At 43.1% G+C, this 18,342-nt stretch overlaps 1 protein-coding gene across 10 annotated transcripts in view; it reads left to right on the top strand.

The window, feature by feature from the left end:
- LOC143785634 (uncharacterized) overlaps positions 1-18,342 on the top strand; it is a 333,320-nt gene that overhangs the window by 10,758 nt on the left and 304,220 nt on the right. For all 10 annotated transcript variants that reach the window (XR_013218034.1, XR_013218039.1, XR_013218040.1 and 7 more), the window contains exon 2: positions 5,688-5,750. Coding sequence is in view for 3 of the 10 variants with exons in the window: in XM_077274668.1 (XP_077130783.1) it covers positions 5,688-5,750 (63 nt within the window). In the remaining 7 variants the exon portion in view is untranslated. The remainder of the gene's footprint in view (positions 1-5,687; positions 5,751-18,342) is intronic.

Raw genomic sequence — 18,342 nt, 5'->3', positions numbered from 1 at the left:
AAGAAGTGAGGAGAGTGGTGGGGGTTAAGGACAGCAGAATTGAGGAAGGGCAGGGGTCTGCAAAGTGAATATTTTTTTTTTCAGACATAGAGCCTATTTTTAAAAAAAAGTAGACAGTCTCTTTAAAGTGTCTTTATCTGGTAATGTAGAGGTTAAATGCTATTTAATAGTCAGAACATGAACCTGCACATCTCATAGGAACAGCTGAGGAATGGGGCGACGTTACACAGTTAGTTTTGCCTTTTACTCTTTTTTTCCCCCCAACATATTTGCGTATTTAACCTTGTTACATTGTTTAGAAAAACAATATTTTCCACCGTCCGGCTAATAAATGGCCGTAGTCCAGGTGCCCACACAGTCCCAGATGTACATTACATGCACACATCTGGTGTTCACTGGGAAACCATTAGTTCCTGGACCTTCGCCTGACCAGGTTACTGGAAGGCGAGGGACACACGGGGCCAAAAATAATGTTTTATTACCCTGTGTCTTAGAGACCAAAGGGGATAGAAGCAGGAACGCGAGAGAAAGAAGACGATGCTTGTCAAAAATGGTATATAGGAATACCGGGGTATTTTGTCTCATCCGAGAGAATTGGGCCAAATATGCTTTCTTACACTTTGATCAAACTGATCAGAGTGTCATCCGATTTTATCGGGTGAGAAGAAGTGGCTGTAGATCTAATAGGGGAGTAAAAGTTATTTTGATGCTCTTTGGGAGCTTTCAGAAAATCTCAGACAGTAGGTTTTAGGCTGGAGCTACATGGCTAAGACACAGGTCACGTAGCTAACGATCGCTATATACCGCTGCTACATTGCAGCATAGTGCAAGTGATTGGGGGTGCATTGTGACCCCCAAAGTATTGCCACCGCAACAAGCAAGTCACAAAAATATCCAACCACATAATGTTGCAATGTAGCAAAATGTAGCCGTTGACTAAGGAATGAGTTTTTTCTAAGTTGACCTGATGTGTGTAATTCAATCATTTTTCATTAGGGGGCAGCATTGATCTTTACTGGTGAAAGACAGATAACTACATATGGCTTCTCCATGTGAAAGTCTCGGAGAAGCCAAAGTGTAGAAGTATATGTGCCGAGTTTACGTATATTAGTGACTCGCACATCTTAGATATTATTTGCAAAGGGAAGTTTAAAAACAAACAAAAAACAAAACATGAAGCTTCTTTTTACAATATTTCCTACTTTTCCATTCAGACTCCCTGATAAATAACCTGCGCAGATGCAGAGCTGACAGGTGTTGGTATGGCTTATGTCGGGTAGGGAGCGCACCAGATGTAGGTTTACACTTGCGCTCGGACTTCTCCTTTACCGGAACACTGAAAGGCTGCAGCCGATAAGCAGCTGCTGATTGTCTGCAGTGGTCACATAATGTAAAAATGGAGGAACAGCACCAATCCTTGAGATAAGTATATGTTTGGGTTTTTTTTAATTTTAAGATGGGCAATTTAGCTGTTAAGAAGGAATTGTCCACTTTAAGATTACTGAATTGACGAAGAATACCTTGGGCTCTATTAACATTTTATTGTGTCCCATGATTGTAATATACATCATTCGTATCAACAGGCCTCCATTTTCCTGACGGAGACCAGAATGTGTCCTTTTGTTCTCTGACGTGCATTGAATAGGGGCAATACTCCTATTTATCTGCAAAAAGTGGGTGGATACCAAGCTTAACAGGGTTTGATCCATTGTTGGTTCACGTTTTGGGGTTGTTAAAACTCACATTGGAAAAAATAAAGTTGGATCCAAAATGGCCGACTTCAAAATGGCCGCCATGGTCACCACCTATCTTGAAAAGTTTTCCCCCTCCCGTATACTAATGTGCCACAAACAGGAAGCTGATATCACCAACCATTCCCATTTTATTTAGGTGTTTCCATATACATGGCCCAGCCTGTAGTACAGACCTCGGAACATCACAGACTTCTCTATTTTCTAATGACTGCAGAATCCACTGATTCCGCAGTCTGACCCAGTCTCATCGTGTCTCATCCTATTAGGATAACGGGAGCACTTGTGCATATCTTATATAGAAGTGAAAAGTAAACATGGGAATTGAAACCCAATGCAAAAGATGAAAACCTGATGGATGTCACTGGTTGCCGTGTTTCTCTCCTAAGGAAGTTTCATTAGGATGGGAGCCAGAAGAGCAAAGTCAACCAGAGGATGTCATGATGAAGAGTCCTATAAATGGAGACAGGGTGGAAGGGTTAATGTAAAAGGTCGTGAAGAGCACAAACAAATTACAGGTCCTTAAGTTTTACAGTAAGAGTGTGTCCTTTCAGCCATGGCTTGTCCTTGCTCTTCCAGTAGAGTGTTTTGTCTGGAAACCAGATCATAGAGAGCCAAGCAAGGTGTTGGAAGGAAGGAAATGAGTCATGTGCCGGTATGTGAGAAAAACCTGAAGGAGGCTCCATAGGAAACTACAGAAGGCCATCAGGTCATGGCATTTTTTAAAATAAATTCAAAGAATTTGTCAAAGAACAAGCTAGTTCAACCTAGTGACTCATCCGATGGACACTGACACAAAAATGGGCACCAAAAGGTTGAGCAAAAGACCACTCCATTTGGAGGTAACCTTTAAGACAAAGATGCTTTCTCAAGATAAAAAGTTTTCAGCTATCATAGCACCTGATCATTCCCAAGTTAAAAAGTTTTACCCTTATCCTTGGGCCCTGACCATTGGGGCCCCCAGAGATCCTATGAACAGGGATCAAGATCACTGATGAGTAATCACATGATCCAACACACATAATCCTTGTTGGCGCTGGTCATCGCGAATGTGGGGGCCTCACAATTTCTTAGACTCTATTCTCTGTTTAAATTATAAATCTTTCACACGTTTTTTTTTCCAATTTTATTTATTTTATCACTTAATTACTGTTTTTTTTGCACCACGTTTGGATCCAAAAACCTAGTGTTCACATTACAACCACAAGAACCGAACCCTTCATGGATCTACTGAGCAGAAACAGACACTAAAGTATGGACACGTAATATGGTCACCCTTAATGGTATATTCACATCTCGTTGGGTGTGTACATGCATGGTCTATGACGGGAAAGACTCTTGGCACTTATGCCAGTTGTATACATAGACTTACAATGAGCAGATTTATACACCGTGGACATATACACTAAAAGCGGTATAATCGTAAACTCATAAGTTATTAAAGGGAAGTTTTTGTTTTCTTGTCAGGGTTCACTTACTTGTTTTGTGCTTCTGTTCTCTGCTTTTCTTTAGCCAGAACATTTCAGTTTATAAACGCAGCTCTTGGACATTATAAGATGTTTATTTGCCTTTTTAGGAAGCAGAAATTAAGTATTTATGAAATCTTAATATGAACAATGCCGTCTGTCGAAGATGCATGGTGGCTCTTAAAGAGAATTTGTCTAAAGTGCAGAAAATCATCATAATTTGATTTACTATTACTATAAAATGCTCCCAGGTTTAGATATGAGAAAATAGAGAAAAAAATTAATACCTAACAAAAACATTTCTGCTGGTATATGGAAGTGGAAGGATTAATAATAATGCTAAGGTTGGCTTTCACAAGGAATTAATGGTTTTCTAATGATGCGGCTCAGTATGACAGGGAAGAAATTTCCTTCTGCCATCAATTTATATTTAAAATATCCAAAAAGTTTTGTACAATTTTCTTTTTAAACTTGATAGAGGATCATTTTATTGGTCTGTTCTGTTTTGTTGACAGTGAGGAGCACTTTGCACTTTACACAAAACTTATTCTTAGGAAAGAGTCAGATAGCCAAACAACTCGAGGATCATAATGCAATGCTGGGACTGACCGGTGACTCTCCCGACCTGAGCGTGACAGCATGTATTTCTGTGCATCTGTCGTGCCCGGGTGTAGAGAGCCGATGGCCAGCCTGAGCATTACGTTGTGATCTTCGTCTGAGTTATACGGGTGTCTCTTTTTGAGTAGGCAATTGTCGATCACTGGGGATCTTCTCACTACGTAGTTAACATTGTTTTAATAAAAAAACTTGAAAGCCATCACGTCAAGGTGACCCTACTTCAGACGGTCCTACCTCTAGTACTAAAACCTTACCGTTTGTGAAATCACATAACTGTGAAAAGTGACCATCCCGACTCCCGGGTAGGTTCACCTTGTCATGGTGGTAAGGATTTTTTATATATTTTTTATCAAAACAGTGTTAACTACGGTAAGTACCTTGTGTTATTTTCATACACTATTGCTATTTATTTACTTACCGAAGGGTATTTGCTCATTTTGGTATCTTAGGCTTTGTATGTAAGATGAGAGCAGCATGATGTAGGGGCTGACACCCTGACTAGCGATGTGTCATTTGTTTGCCTGCTGGAATGCTGATCTCTGTATAACCCTGCCTGCATCGCTGATTGGCAGATTTTTGTGTACACTGTATATTGAAAGAAAGCTGACAATCGGTGGCGGAGGTGTGGTTGGACCAGGAGGCCCGAGACATCTAGTCCTGTTGTGATAATCTCCTGCTGATAAAACACTAATTGTATAGAAACAGGAACACACAGCCTAGTAAGAGATACATTGCTGGAATCAAAGTCTCTGCCCCTACATCATGCTGCTGTCATATTATATAACAAAACATGCTGAATGATTCCCCTTAAGATGCCACCTTTTCCCAAGACACAATCCATACTCTGGGAACATGAATGCAAAGTACAGAATCAAAACAAATAAGGCAGACTATTAGGGAAAAACATGGTACCAATGGGCATTTTGGGGCTATTTTCTGACAAAATAAAGATATCAGATAACTTAAAAAGTGAGTTAGAAATTTTCTTAACTTTCCATTCTGGACATAATTTTTACACTTTTGATTAGGGCTCGCTCACACTAGCGAGTAGCATCCGATGATTCTATCCTGCGAGAGACGTGCAAATCACCCACGGCTCAAACTCTTCTGCGAACGTGACCCGAGTGTCATTTTACTGTGATCCGATTCTCTCGCATGCAAGAATCGTATCACAGGTGGAGAGAAAATGGAGAACTTTATTTCTCCTTCTTCAGTCTGTGAGTCGGCATATATCGGAAGTGAGTGGCGTCGGATGTCCCCTTTAAATATTAGAGTACTACCATAATAACTTTAGATCCTAATGTGCAATCACCTTTACAGAGCCTTTGCCTTGAACACTTACCACCTTCTCCTCTCTCTTCTTCTAGTTGACACACTACTTGACTCACTGCTGATGCTGCAGTAATCACAGGACTTTCATGGGAAGCAGGATTCATCTTCAGACCCACAAACCGCTTTTAACTCCCTGTCTGGCTATTTTATCCAAGTTGTATAGCTATATCTCTATCAATCTTGTTTTTTTTTCTATTCTGCCCCTTATTCCAGTAGATTTAGGTAGGCTGCAAGAAAGCTACCAAAGAGCTATTTTTTTTATTTCAAGATTAGAAACCCGAACTTACACGTTCAAGAATGACTGAAGGAACAGCTCAATATTCATAGTACAAATATAATATCACGTTTCTGTGTTCCTAGGAAATACTGTTGTTGCAGCCGACTGTCCTTGAATCACATTAATTTACCTATGATTTTACTTTTCTATAAGCTGGTCACATTAATATGATATTTGTAGTTGTTTTTTTTTCTCAAGTGTTTTATTAATATTTTTAATTTTATTGCACTCCTATTATTTCAGGGAACCACATGCCGGTGCCATATTCATCCGAACCGTCCCTCAGGATCCCCCACGTAATTGAAGGTATGGTGGAGTGGTTACATGTTTGGTGTTAACCACACAAGTGTGTGGCTTTGGTTTTAGCCGCTGATGCTTGTACTCACTGTGTGTTCTCGAAGGGCAATCATTTAATCCCACGTTTCTTTGCTGAATTAACCATATTTGCTATAATCATTGGAAACTGTATTAACTAAGACTCTTCTTTCCACTTGAGACTACATAATACTGGATGTAGCTAGCGTATGTTTTTTGGGCTGAATTTGCAAATATTTAATGTATTTTAATCTAGGCCTAAAAGTTGTATTAAAGTGAAAACCATGGTAACAATACAAAGTCTATATACTGTTTGTATTTGAAGGTCAAAATCTTACGGTCAGTTCTACAACCCAGAGAATGGCAGTGGACGCTCCAAAACCCAAAACATTGGTGTCATTTCTGTAACTGAAAGCATGGCCGTAAACGTTCCAAAACCCAAAACGTTGGTGTCGCTCCAAAACCCAATACGTTGGTGTCCGTTCTACAACCCCAAAATAGCAGTGGACGCTGCAAGACGTCGGTGTCTTTTCTGCAACCAAAAAATGGCAGTGAACTTTCGAAAACGGTGTGAGTTCTAGAACCCCCCAAAATCCCAGCATTAGTGCTAGAAATCTCTCCTCTCAACAGTTCTAAGTGACCCCTCCAGGCTCTCGAAAAAATCAATTCTAGAACAATCACCCCTTCTATACACACACAGTCAATGGCAATTCAAGTTCTGCACGCCTGTAGCCCCTCACAAAAAAGCTCCACTCTAGAACCCAAAAAAGCAATTTTCTGTTCTAGAACCCAGCAAATATCCATGTTTCTGCTGGAAATCTCTCCCCCACTGTTCCAAAATTCAGAGGCAGATTTAGGAGACCCTCCCCATAAAAAAAGCTGAGGTCTTAAACAAACACCCCTACACACACACAGTGGAAATCTAGAAATCTCTCCACCCCCACTACCACCACCAAAAAAATTCAGTTCTAGAACCCATAATTTTTCACTGACACTTTTGCGGCCCCAAAATGTAATTTTCCAGTTCTAGAACCATTATTATGGTTTTTTTTTTTACATTTTCCAGGTCTAGAACCTATCGATCCCAAGGGGAAAAAAAAGTTTCAGAAATCTCAAAATCCCAACCTTCCTGTTGTACCTGATAATCTGTCTAACATAGCGAGCAAGTAGCAAAAAGTGTCAATATCTGCTACACGTCCCTGGAGAAAGGAGGTGCAGCCCTGGTTGTTCCTGTCTCTTTTGGTAAAGGATGGTGACAGCCAATGGATGACCCCCTTCTTCATACCGTACGGTATTATTTATAAGTGTCGCGGTAGGGAATTGGCTCAACGGTCATGAATACAACTTTACAGGGGATGGCGATACAACAAGATCCTTCTATCCCGAGTCTCAAAATCTGGCACATTAAGTGAGACCCATTTTTATTTTTGTCGGGGATCCCACTTTTGTCACTTTATGCCTTTGGTGTACTGCACTATTTATACCCCGGCTATATTTTCATGCGTCCATACAATATACTATTAAGAAACCAGGCGCCCTTAGTGTTCTGATACCTGCATCCGCTCCTTCATAACTTGCATCTAACATGACATTGTTGTGTCTGGGACCAGCACCTCTAGACTTGGCATCAGACCAGGCGATATTGTACTGGCACGTGCCCTTCTATATTTGCTATTAGACATAGTAATATTACACCAAGCACTGAACTTTCTGGCTTCCCACCAGGTATACCCAACACTTTCCTTGTACATTTAGGCCTGTAGTCAAACATGGCTGTATTATAGCTGGCATCGGGGCTTTATAATTGCCAAACACTCTTTCTAATATATCGTTTAATAAAGGCCTCTTAGGCCATGTTCACACAGTGCGTTTTTTACCGCGGAACCGCGGCGGTTTTGCCGCTGCGGTTCCGCAGCTGTTTTCCATGCAGGGTACAGTACACTGTACCCTATGGAAAACAGGACACACTGTGCACATGGTCCGGAAATTTTTAAAAAAAGCCGTGCTGAATAGCTCCCGGAAAAAAGAAGGAGCATGTCAATTCTTCTTCCTGAACCGCAGCGGTTCTGCACCCATAGACCTCCATTGTGAGGTCAAAATCGCAGTAAAACACGCAGATCAAAAATATATCTGCGTGTTTTACTGCGGTTTGATGTGCAGAACCGCTGCAGCCGGAAGTGCGGGGAAGCCGGCGGAAGTGCGGGGCCGGAAGTGCGTGGGCGGAGAGACATGGAGGCATAGCGTCGCATGAGGATCGTGTCGGCCGTTTGATTGATTTGGTATGTGTGTGTGTGTGTGTGTGTGTGTGTGTGTGTGTGTGTGTGTGTGTGTGTGTGTGCGTGTGTGCGTGTGTCCCCATGCGACGCTAGTGCCACCATTGTGCTAAGTCGCCGTATGGGACTACTACTCCCATCCGGTATTAGGATGGGAGAGTTGTCCCTGTGTCCGGCGACTTAGCACAATAGTAAAGTTTACACCAAACACCTACACACAATACACATACATGACACACAGTACAGTACATACAACACATAACACAGAGTATATACTCACCAACAGCACACTTGTAGGCGAAGCCCTCGATCCTCCAGGAAAAAATCCAAAAATAATAAACCAAATTCATACTCCCTGTCCGCAGAATCCATAAAACGAGTGTCCCACGCCGATCCCCTGCTCTCCGGCGATACACTGCCAGGAGCGAAGCTCCTAGCAGTGTATCGCGTACTGTTCCGGAGTTCAATGGCTCCGGCGTCTCGGTTAACAGCAGTACAGCTGCGTTGAACTTTCCCACGCAGCACTGCCGTTAAGCGAGAGTGCCGGGGTCAATGACCGCCGGTAAACTCGCTCGCGCATGCGCAGTGACACACCGACAGGAACTATGGCTCCTGTCAGTGTGTTGCTGCATCCGTGGAGAGCAGACATATCTCTGGATGTGTCTGTTCTCCATGGAAAATCTTCGTGGGATACGTGGATACTTAAATACGTGACACGTGTCACTTAAATACGTGATACGTGGCACTTAAATACGTGGCACGTGGCACTTAAATACGTGGCACGTGGCACTTAAATACGTGATACGTGGCACTGAAATACGTGGCACGTGGCACTTAAATACGTGGCACGTGGCACTTAAATACGTGGCACTTAAATATGTGGCACGTGGCACTGAAATACGTGGCACGTGGCACTTAAATACGTGGCACTTAAATACGTGGCACTTAAATACGTGGCACGTGGCACTGAAATACGTGGCACGTGGCACTTAAATACGTGATACGTGGCACTGAAATACGTGGCACGTGGCACTTAAATACGTGATACGTGGCACTGAAATACGTGGCACGTGGCACTTAAATACGTGATACGTGGCACTGAAATACGTGGCACGTGGCACTTAAATACGTGGCACGTGGCACTTAAATACGTGATACGTGGCACTGAAATACGTGGCACGTGGCACTTAAATACGTGGCACGTGGCACTTAAATACGTGGCACTTAAATACGTGGCACGTGGCACTGAAATACGTGGCACGTGGCACTTAAATACGTGATACGTGGCACTGAAATACGTGGCACGTGGCACTTAAATACGTGGCACGTGGCACTTAAATACGTGATACGTGGCACTGAAATACGTGGCACGTGGCACTTAAATACGTGGCACGTGGCACTGAAATACGTGGCACTTAGGCTATGTTCACATTTGCGTTGTGCGCCGCAGCGTCGGCGCCGCAACACACAACGCAAAGTAAAACGCTGCAAAACGCATGCACAACGCTGCGTTTTGCGCCGCATGCGTCCTTTTTTTGATTGATTTTGGACGCAGCAAAAATGCAACTTGCTGCGTCCTCTGCGCCCGGATGCGTGCGCTGCAGTGACGCATGCGGCGCAAAACGCGGAGCGCTGTCATTCAAAACACGTCCACTCATTTTGGTGTTTAGTCCCAAAATGGAGGATGGAAGAAGAAAAGGGTTGGACAAGGAAATGACATCATTTTTTTTTTTTTTTCCCCCCACTGCAGTAAACTTTATTTCTGTCAAACACAGACAATCTGCAGACAAAACTGCATCAAAAAACGCACTAAAAAACGCACCAAAAAACGCACCAAAAACGCACCTGCGTTTTCTGCAGAGACCTGCAGTTTCAGTCAGGAAAAAAAAAGGATGGAAATCCTGAACGTGTGAACATAGCCTTAATGTGTCCTGGATGTAGGAATACGGTGATGGTAAAATACATAAAGGAAAAATGCCACAACATATGACCATAACCCAAACCTACGTTTTATCCCAGGGCCTCTTTTTTTACGTTAATTGGGGGGGATGAAATAACAAATGACTGCAAGAGCACGCTACACAGGGTTTTGTTTATAGTCTGTAACCATTGGAAACACATAGTTCTGCATTGGAGCTGCAATACAGAAAACAGTAGAAGACTTTTAATCAAGTTTTTTGCTGGTCTATATTTGTTTTACTTTTTAAGGCTGGCCATACACTTGAGATTACTGTTGGCTGGAAGGCAGCTATACCTCCCAACTTCCCCCTACAGATTAGTGTTCGGGGTCATCATTGGGGAGAGAAGAGGAGACGTGTCTACCCTGACAATATGCGGTTCAGTTGTTGACGTGCCAGCAGCCACATCTTTCTCTCCTCCAGCATCATCTGTCGGCAGGTCCCCATACACATCATGCTGATAGTCAGCCACGCCTGTCATATTTGTCGAATTTGCCCGACTTTCATCTAATGTGTATGAGGATCATTAAATACATTGAATCAATAAAATAGACACAGGTGGACATACCCTTTAATATTTTTTTATAGGATTATTCCCAATATAATCATTGGGAACGCCGCCGATCCTGAGAAAGGGCCCCTGAAATGCATGTTCACCACCTTTGCATTTGTTTTCTGTAGGAATGCCATAAATAGTCAGGTAGGGCATTTCAGCGCCCCATTCTAGTGGTCGGAGGGGGTCCTAGCGATCTGATGGATTTGGATAGGTGATGATGAGTATGGCTCATGGAGCTTGGCAGAGGAAATGGTAACACCCAGCAGTCATTTATTTTTTCCATATATTTCCAGGAGGAATAATAGAGCAACTAATGAAACACATTTCTAAGAAAAGATGCCGGAGCGTTCTTATTTAATAAGAAATCCAAGTATTCACTATAGCAGGCAGGTTAGGAGTGCGGACCGGTCCTCTTTAATTCCGCCTGCGCCCTCTGAAATGTATACTCCCTGAAGGTCCTCAATATTCCCATTGTTTCACCTGCGTTTCCACAGGAAAATTTAAAAGTTGTGACCTTTTAAGAGTTCACTGGGGACAGTTTAGAGAAGCCTTCTTGTCAATGAAAAGTGATCCGTAGATGGGAGGGCAGCGTACAGCAACTGGCATATTGTGGCGGGGGATTAGCGGAGGGCAGATTAGGGCAGCGATTGGCAGAGGGAGGGAGGGAATCCTGAGAAAACAATGTTTCTTAGGGGCTGTGGGAATGACTGATGCCGAGAGGGTGAATGAGTCTTTGATGAGAGGTACAAGCTCTGGAGACTGAAAGAAGTCATGAAGATCAGAGAGAAGGAAGGGGTGAGGCTGCCTGCGTGTGCCAGGAATGTGGCTGCCTATAACATTTAATACTATATAAGGAGACAGCTAGTAAGGCCAGAGATGGGACGAGCGCTGGCATTTCGGAGAGGGGGAGAAGAACACCCATTCTCCTAGACTGAATCCAGCAATGTGACAAGTTGTTTATATTTAACCACTAGCGCACCAGGACCATGTCTGGAAATCTGCATCCAAATGTCTCTTGCTAAAAAGCAGAGCCGGCATAAATTACGCCTCATAGAAACCTATTGGATGTGTCCGGAGAGGAAGATGTAGGTGGCACGTGACAGCAGGGGAGCCGCAGATACAAGAGGATAAGCTACCAGCTCTGTAGGCACATATAGATGGACCCAGGCCTGCCACCTCCTGTCTGCATGGTCAGAACTGCACTGGTAGCACTAAAAGGACTACTCCTACAAACAGCTATTCTTATTTAACCCCTTAAAGAAGTATTCCTATCTCCAAAATCCTTTCCCAATATGTAGTAGGTGGAATAATAATAATAGCATTAGCATATACCTCCAATTAGAAATGTAGTATAGTTCTCCTGATTGGCTTTGTCACTTACCCCAGGTGCAGAGCATTGCAGTAGGTTTGGTATCCATGATTACGACTACTTAAATAGTGACAGCTTTCTGTTAGTGGTCGTAACCATGGATACCTAAGCTACTGCAATGCCCTGCACATGGGGTAAGCAACATAGCGAAGCAGGAGAACTATACTACATTTCTGAATGGAGGCATTTGCTAATATTATTATTATTATTAATAAACATGCACACATGCAGAAACACACATGCAGAAACACACATGCAGACACGTTCACATAAACATACACACGTAAAAACATACAAACATGCAGACACATACATACGCAGAAACACACATACAGACACATGCACACACAAACAGAAACATACAAACATGTACACACACATAAGCATAGAAGCATATACACAAGCATACACGTATATACACACATGTAGACACATGTACATACATAAGCATACACATACGTAGAAAGATAGAGATGCACACACATGTACACACACATAAGCATACATACACAGACACGTAAAAATAAACATACACTTACATACACAAACATAACCATGCACACATACACTCTCACACACATATATACATACACACACATAAATTCTCACATGCACACACACATACGCATACTCAAACCCGCCAAGTATATAAGAAAGATCATATGAGATCGTCATCTTGGGAAAGGCAGGTCTTCTGGGGGCCACATATCAGCTACATGAGGGACGCATGTAGCCCTCGGGCGCCCAGGTATTGTACATATGGGGGGCATTATGATTACTGATACTATTTTGAGTACTGGGTAGGGGTGGGTGAGACGCCATCAACCCAACTAGAGCCTTATATTATGGTAAAACTCTGGGTTATGCTTTTAGGACTACTACCATAAGTTACATAACAGATTGCGTTCCATCATCCACACTTACATTTTATGTGGGATTTTTTTCACTCTTCCCATACAGTTGTATAGCCAAGTCTCCGCTGAGTTTTTTTGGTCTGGGGTGTAAGCTCTGCGGGGCCGGGAACGGCGATTTCCTCTTGAAGCTGCAGAATGAAACCCCTTCCACTGTCCCCCCATATCACACGTATAATGGCGGCTCTGTATAAATAAGCTGCACATACGGTACAAGATCGCTGCGATCGCTCTGCGGCATGAAGGTGACTCTCCCATATGTCAAGGCAGCGAGCCTGTCCTCATCCACAACTGAAATAACACGGGAAGGCCGTGTAGTGACACAATGGTGGAATTCATCCAGCCGCTGTTTATTTTCTTACTTGTGGCTAATTTCTTACAGACGAGTCGGATTATAGCGACGTGTTTGGACTGTTACCCCCATCGTCTGTATTAGGAATAGATGAGTGTTTTATACCATGGGATGGGGGGTACACGTGCTCCCTGCATTTTATCAGGACCCATCATACCAGCTCCAGCGTCTACAAGAACTAGGAATGGGATCACCACTCTCACCATGTACAGAATTACACTGCGGCCATGCTGGGAGTTGTAGTGTACTTTTTATAGAGTATGATAGGATTGTACTATGATCATGTCTACTGGTCGGTCATGTTGGAAGTTGTAGTGTCCTATGTATAGAGAATGATAGAACTGTAGTATGTCCTGTTCAGTGGTTGGAGCATGTTGGGAGTTGTAGTGTTCTGTCTTTGTAGGATAATAGATTTGCATTTTGTCCTGTTGGGAGTTGTATTATATAGAGTATAATAATATAATTGTGTTGTGGTCATGTGCAGTAGTCGGACATGATGGGAGGTGAAGTGTACTTGACTATTACATAATTGTAATTTGGTTTTTCAGTGGCTACTTCATGCTGGGAGTTGTAGTGTTCTATGCTTAGAGTATAATAACATTGCATTATGCCTTGTTCAGTGGTCAAGGCATGTTGGGAGTTGTAGTCTTCTATGCATATAGTATGATAGCATTGCATTATGTCTTGTTCAGTGGTTAGGGCATGTTGAGAGCTGTAATCTTCTATGCATATAGTATGATAGCATTGCATTATGTCTTGTTCAGTGGTTAGGGCATGTTGGGAGTTGTAGTCTTCTATGCATAGAGTATAATAGCATTGCATTATGTCTAAGGCTAGGTTCACATTGCGTTAGGGCAATCCGTTTAGCGCTAGCGGATTGCGCTAACGCAATGTTTATTTAGGGGCCGCGTTCAGGGGTCGCGTTAACGTCCCCGCTCTCGCAGATCCCCGATCTGCGAGAGCGGGGAACGGACCTCGGGCGCGCCGCGGACGCTGCAAGCAGCATCCGAGGCGTGTCACAGAAGAACGGCACATCACTAGCGCGAGCCGAAAAAGGCACGCGCTAGTGATGCGCTGCAGGCGAAATTTACATTGCTGTCAATGGGTGCACTAACGGACCCGTTGCACGGCGTTAATTGCGACATTTTCGCCGTGCAACGCTGTCCGTTAGCGATCACCCACTAACGCAATGTGAACCTAGCCTTATTCAGTGGTCATGGCATGTTGGGAGTTGTCTTCTATGCATAGAGTATAATAGCATTGCATTATATTTTGCTCAGTGGGTCGGGGCATGCTGGGAGTTGTAGTCTTCCATACATAGAGTATAATAGGGTAGCATTATGTCTTGTTCAGTGGTTAGGGCTTGTTGGGAGTTGTAGTCTTCTATGCATAGAGTATAATAGCATTGCATTATGCCTTGTTCAGTGGTCATGGCATGTTGGGAGTTGTAGTCTTCTATGCATAGAGTATAATAGCATTGCAATATGTCTTGTTCAGTGGGTCGGGGCATGTTGGGAGTTGTAGTCTTCTATGCATAGAGTATAATAGCATTGCATTATGCCTTATTCAGTGGTCATGGCATGTTGGGAGTTGTCTTCTATGCATAGAGTATAATAGCATTGCATTATATTTTGCTCAGTGGGTCGGGGCATACTGGGAGTTGTAGTCTTCCATACATAGAGTATAATAGGGTAGCATTATGTCTTGTTCAGTGGTTAGGGCTTGTTGGGAGTTGTAGTCTTCTATGCATAGAGTATAATAGCATTGCATTATGCCTTGTTCAGTGGTCATGGCATGTTGGGAGTTGTAGTCTTCTATGCATAGAGTATAATAGCATTGCAATATGTCTTGTTCAGTGGGTCGGGGCATGTTGGGAGTTGTAGTCTTCTATGCATATAGTATAATAGCATTGCATTATGTTTTGCTCAGTGGGTCGGGGCATGCTGGGAGTTGTAGTCTTCCATACATAGAGTATAATAGGGTAGCAATATGTCTTGTTCAGTGGTTAGGGCTTGTTGGGAGTTGTAGTGCTCTATGTATAAAGTGTGATAGAGCGGTATTCTACTCATGTGCTGTATTAAGCCATGTTCACATGCAACATTTTTACTGCTTTATTTTTTTCCGCAGCCAAAACTCTGCTCTCTTGGCTATAAACACAAAACGTCCATTTTACTGCATTTTTTTGGGGGTGCAGATTACAAGTGTGCTTTGTCTTCAGTACATGTTTAATAAAGTTAGTTTTATTCAGCAAAAATGCCGCAAAAACGCTTCAAGCGTTTTTTTTGCAGGTTTTTTTTTTTCTCATTGCTTTCTGTGAGTGAAAAAAAAAGTTGCTGAAAGAATGGACATGCCGTAGATTTCAGGGAAAAAAGCTTTTGCTGGTACTGTACAATGCAGCTTTTTATTGGCCTAAAAAAGCTGCATGTGAACAAAGCCTTAGGGTAACACTAGAAATCATTACTATGTTACTTTCGTGGACCGACGAACACGGATACAAAATAAACCACACGATTTTGTAACTTTTCTGCAAACTCTTCTTCAGCAAGATCTACGCCCTCCATTCAGCCTTTTGCTCTTTTCGCTCATCTTAATAAGTGTAAGCCCTTTTATTTTATCTCTATGGTCACATTTTTCCGTTCCCAGGTTTTTTTGTTCTTTATTTTCAGCTCTTTACATTTCTTTTTTTTTTCTCTTCACATTTGTTACTTTTCCCTCTCCCGACCGTCTATTCCCAGCGCCCCCCTCGTATCCCTGTATCTTTTCATCTCCCGCTGACATTTGCTGATAGAGCTGGGTGACAGTCACATTGATATGGTAATACGCCACTGAATAGACGGAGAGGGTGTTGGGGGGTCAGTGCCAGCCCCCCAGTGTGTGGCACAGGGGAGTAATACTGCTTGGCAGCACCCCTACATCACACAGGGGATGCCATTGTGTTAGACTGGCACAAAAGACATGGGGTGGCAGCGAGCTGGACGGTATCTCCTATTATCGCCCGAAGAAAGAAGTTATAAAATGAAACATGGGGTCTCCGGGATAATGTCATATTAAGATATACCCAATCAAGGGTGGTCCTAACCTTTTAGCCATTATTACCATTCATACAAGCCAGGATTAATATTTTACAGTAGACGGGTATCGTAGACATTTGGACAATGGGGGGGTTATTTACTAAGAGGCAAATGTGCAGAATCCCATAGTAACCAATCAAGTATTCACCTTCATTTCCTTGTGCACACATCAAGTTTTGTTCAACTTTGGAATTTATATGCGCCCATTATACACATATAGACAGGATGATTGGCACGGTTGGCATACAAGAAGGTAACCTTGGTAAATGTCATAGGTCTTGTTTAGAATTGCACTAATCGCCTAAATCCCGGCCATCCTCCGTCTTTCAGACATCCTCTGTGGTTACTTTTGGAATATTTATAGTCGAAAAACCTTCAATATGTTCCTGAAGAAAGGCTCATGTGCAAGCGTTCTGGAAAGACGGAACCGCAAATTTCGTTGGCGTTTTGCAGTCTTCATTCGTCAAAGGGAACCTGTCAGGAGTCACCAAACTAATTAAATTGCAGGGTAACTTAGAGAAAGACATGTTAAAATGAACCTTCCTTGACACAAATGAATCTAACATCACTGAGAAAAATCAACTTTGAATCTTTATGGCTGCAAGTACACTGAGGGCAGGACGAATCCTGGCAAGTACACTGGAGGTGTGACCATTCCTAGCAAGTGCACTGAGGGCAAGACGAATCCTTGCAAGTGCACTGAATGCGGGATGAATCCTGGCAAGTGCACTGAGGGTGGGATGAATCCTGGTAAGTGCACTGAGGGTGGGATAAATCCTGGCAAGTGCACTGAGGGCGGGATGAATCCTGGCAAGTGCCCGGAGGGTGGGATAAATCCTGGCAAGTGTACTGAGGGCGGGATGAATCCTGGCAAGTGCACTGAGGGTGGGATGAATCCTGGCAAGTGCACTGAGGGCAGGACGAATCCTGGCTAGTACACTGGAGGCTTGACCATTCCTAGCAAGTGCAATGAGGTTCAAGACTGATCCTGACAATTGCACTGAGGGCAAGACGAATCCTGGCAAGTGCACTGAAGGTGGGATAAATCCTGGCAAGTGCACTGAAGGCGGGATGAATCTTGGCAAGTGCACGGAGGGCGGGATGAATCACGGGAAGTGTACTGAGGGCGGGATGAATCCTGGCAAGTGCACTGAGGGCGAGATGAATCATGGCAAGTACTCAGGGGGCAGGACAAATCCTGGCAAGTGCACTGAGGGCGGGATGAATCACGGGAAGTGCACTGAGAACGGGATTAATCACAGGAAGTTTACTGAGGGCAGGACATTTGTAGCCTTATTTACATAAAGTTGATTTTCTCAGAGATGGGATATACATTTGCAGTGAGGAAGGTTTGATCAATCTTGTCTTTAACTACCCTACCTAACCATGTCATGTGATTGGTGACCCTAAAGCTCCTGACAGGTTACGCATAAAGTTCTTGGCATTCACAAAAAATGTATTCACAGACCCTCGTTCACCCGACAAAAGTCACCGCGGCAAAACGCAACCAATCGCAGACACATGCGTCCTTAATGTTAAATATAGGAAAACACAATGCATGCGGATAATTGCGGAAGAAACGCTGCGGACACAACCGCAAATGTGAAACCGGCCTAAGTTCAGTCTGCTGCACTATACCACAATGAGGTGTGTGTGGACGACAGATGACACTGTATATAGTTTCGAGTTCATCCAGTGGAGGCTTAGGATTGCAAATTTCTATATATCTCAGATGAACACTGTAGAGTGCAGCGTTATGGCAGATTTGCCTTGGTTCCCATGATCTCTAGGCAGCATAATGACACCAATCACATCTGGTCCAAAAAATAAAGTAAACCGATCTGTATAGCCAATAGCTCCCTCTTCTGGTTGTAAGGTCTTACAGATTGACTATTTGATACAACATTTGCAAGTTCTGATGGCAAAAAGAAGGAAGCAGAATGAAGGAGGGTTTGTTGGAAAATTATTAACTAAATATAATTATAGGGCTATTTTTTTTTTGCAAAAATAAAGTTTTGCTTTTGGAATCACTTTAAGGATACAATTGTGCAGGTTTATGAATAGTTTCTTGTGTGTTCCCTGGCACATAAAGG

Source organism: Ranitomeya variabilis, chromosome 7 (genome assembly GCF_051348905.1).
Source record: "Ranitomeya variabilis isolate aRanVar5 chromosome 7, aRanVar5.hap1, whole genome shotgun sequence".
Taxonomy (NCBI): Eukaryota; Metazoa; Chordata; class Amphibia; order Anura; family Dendrobatidae; genus Ranitomeya; species Ranitomeya variabilis.
This window is presented reverse-complemented; position numbering and strand designations above follow the sequence as displayed.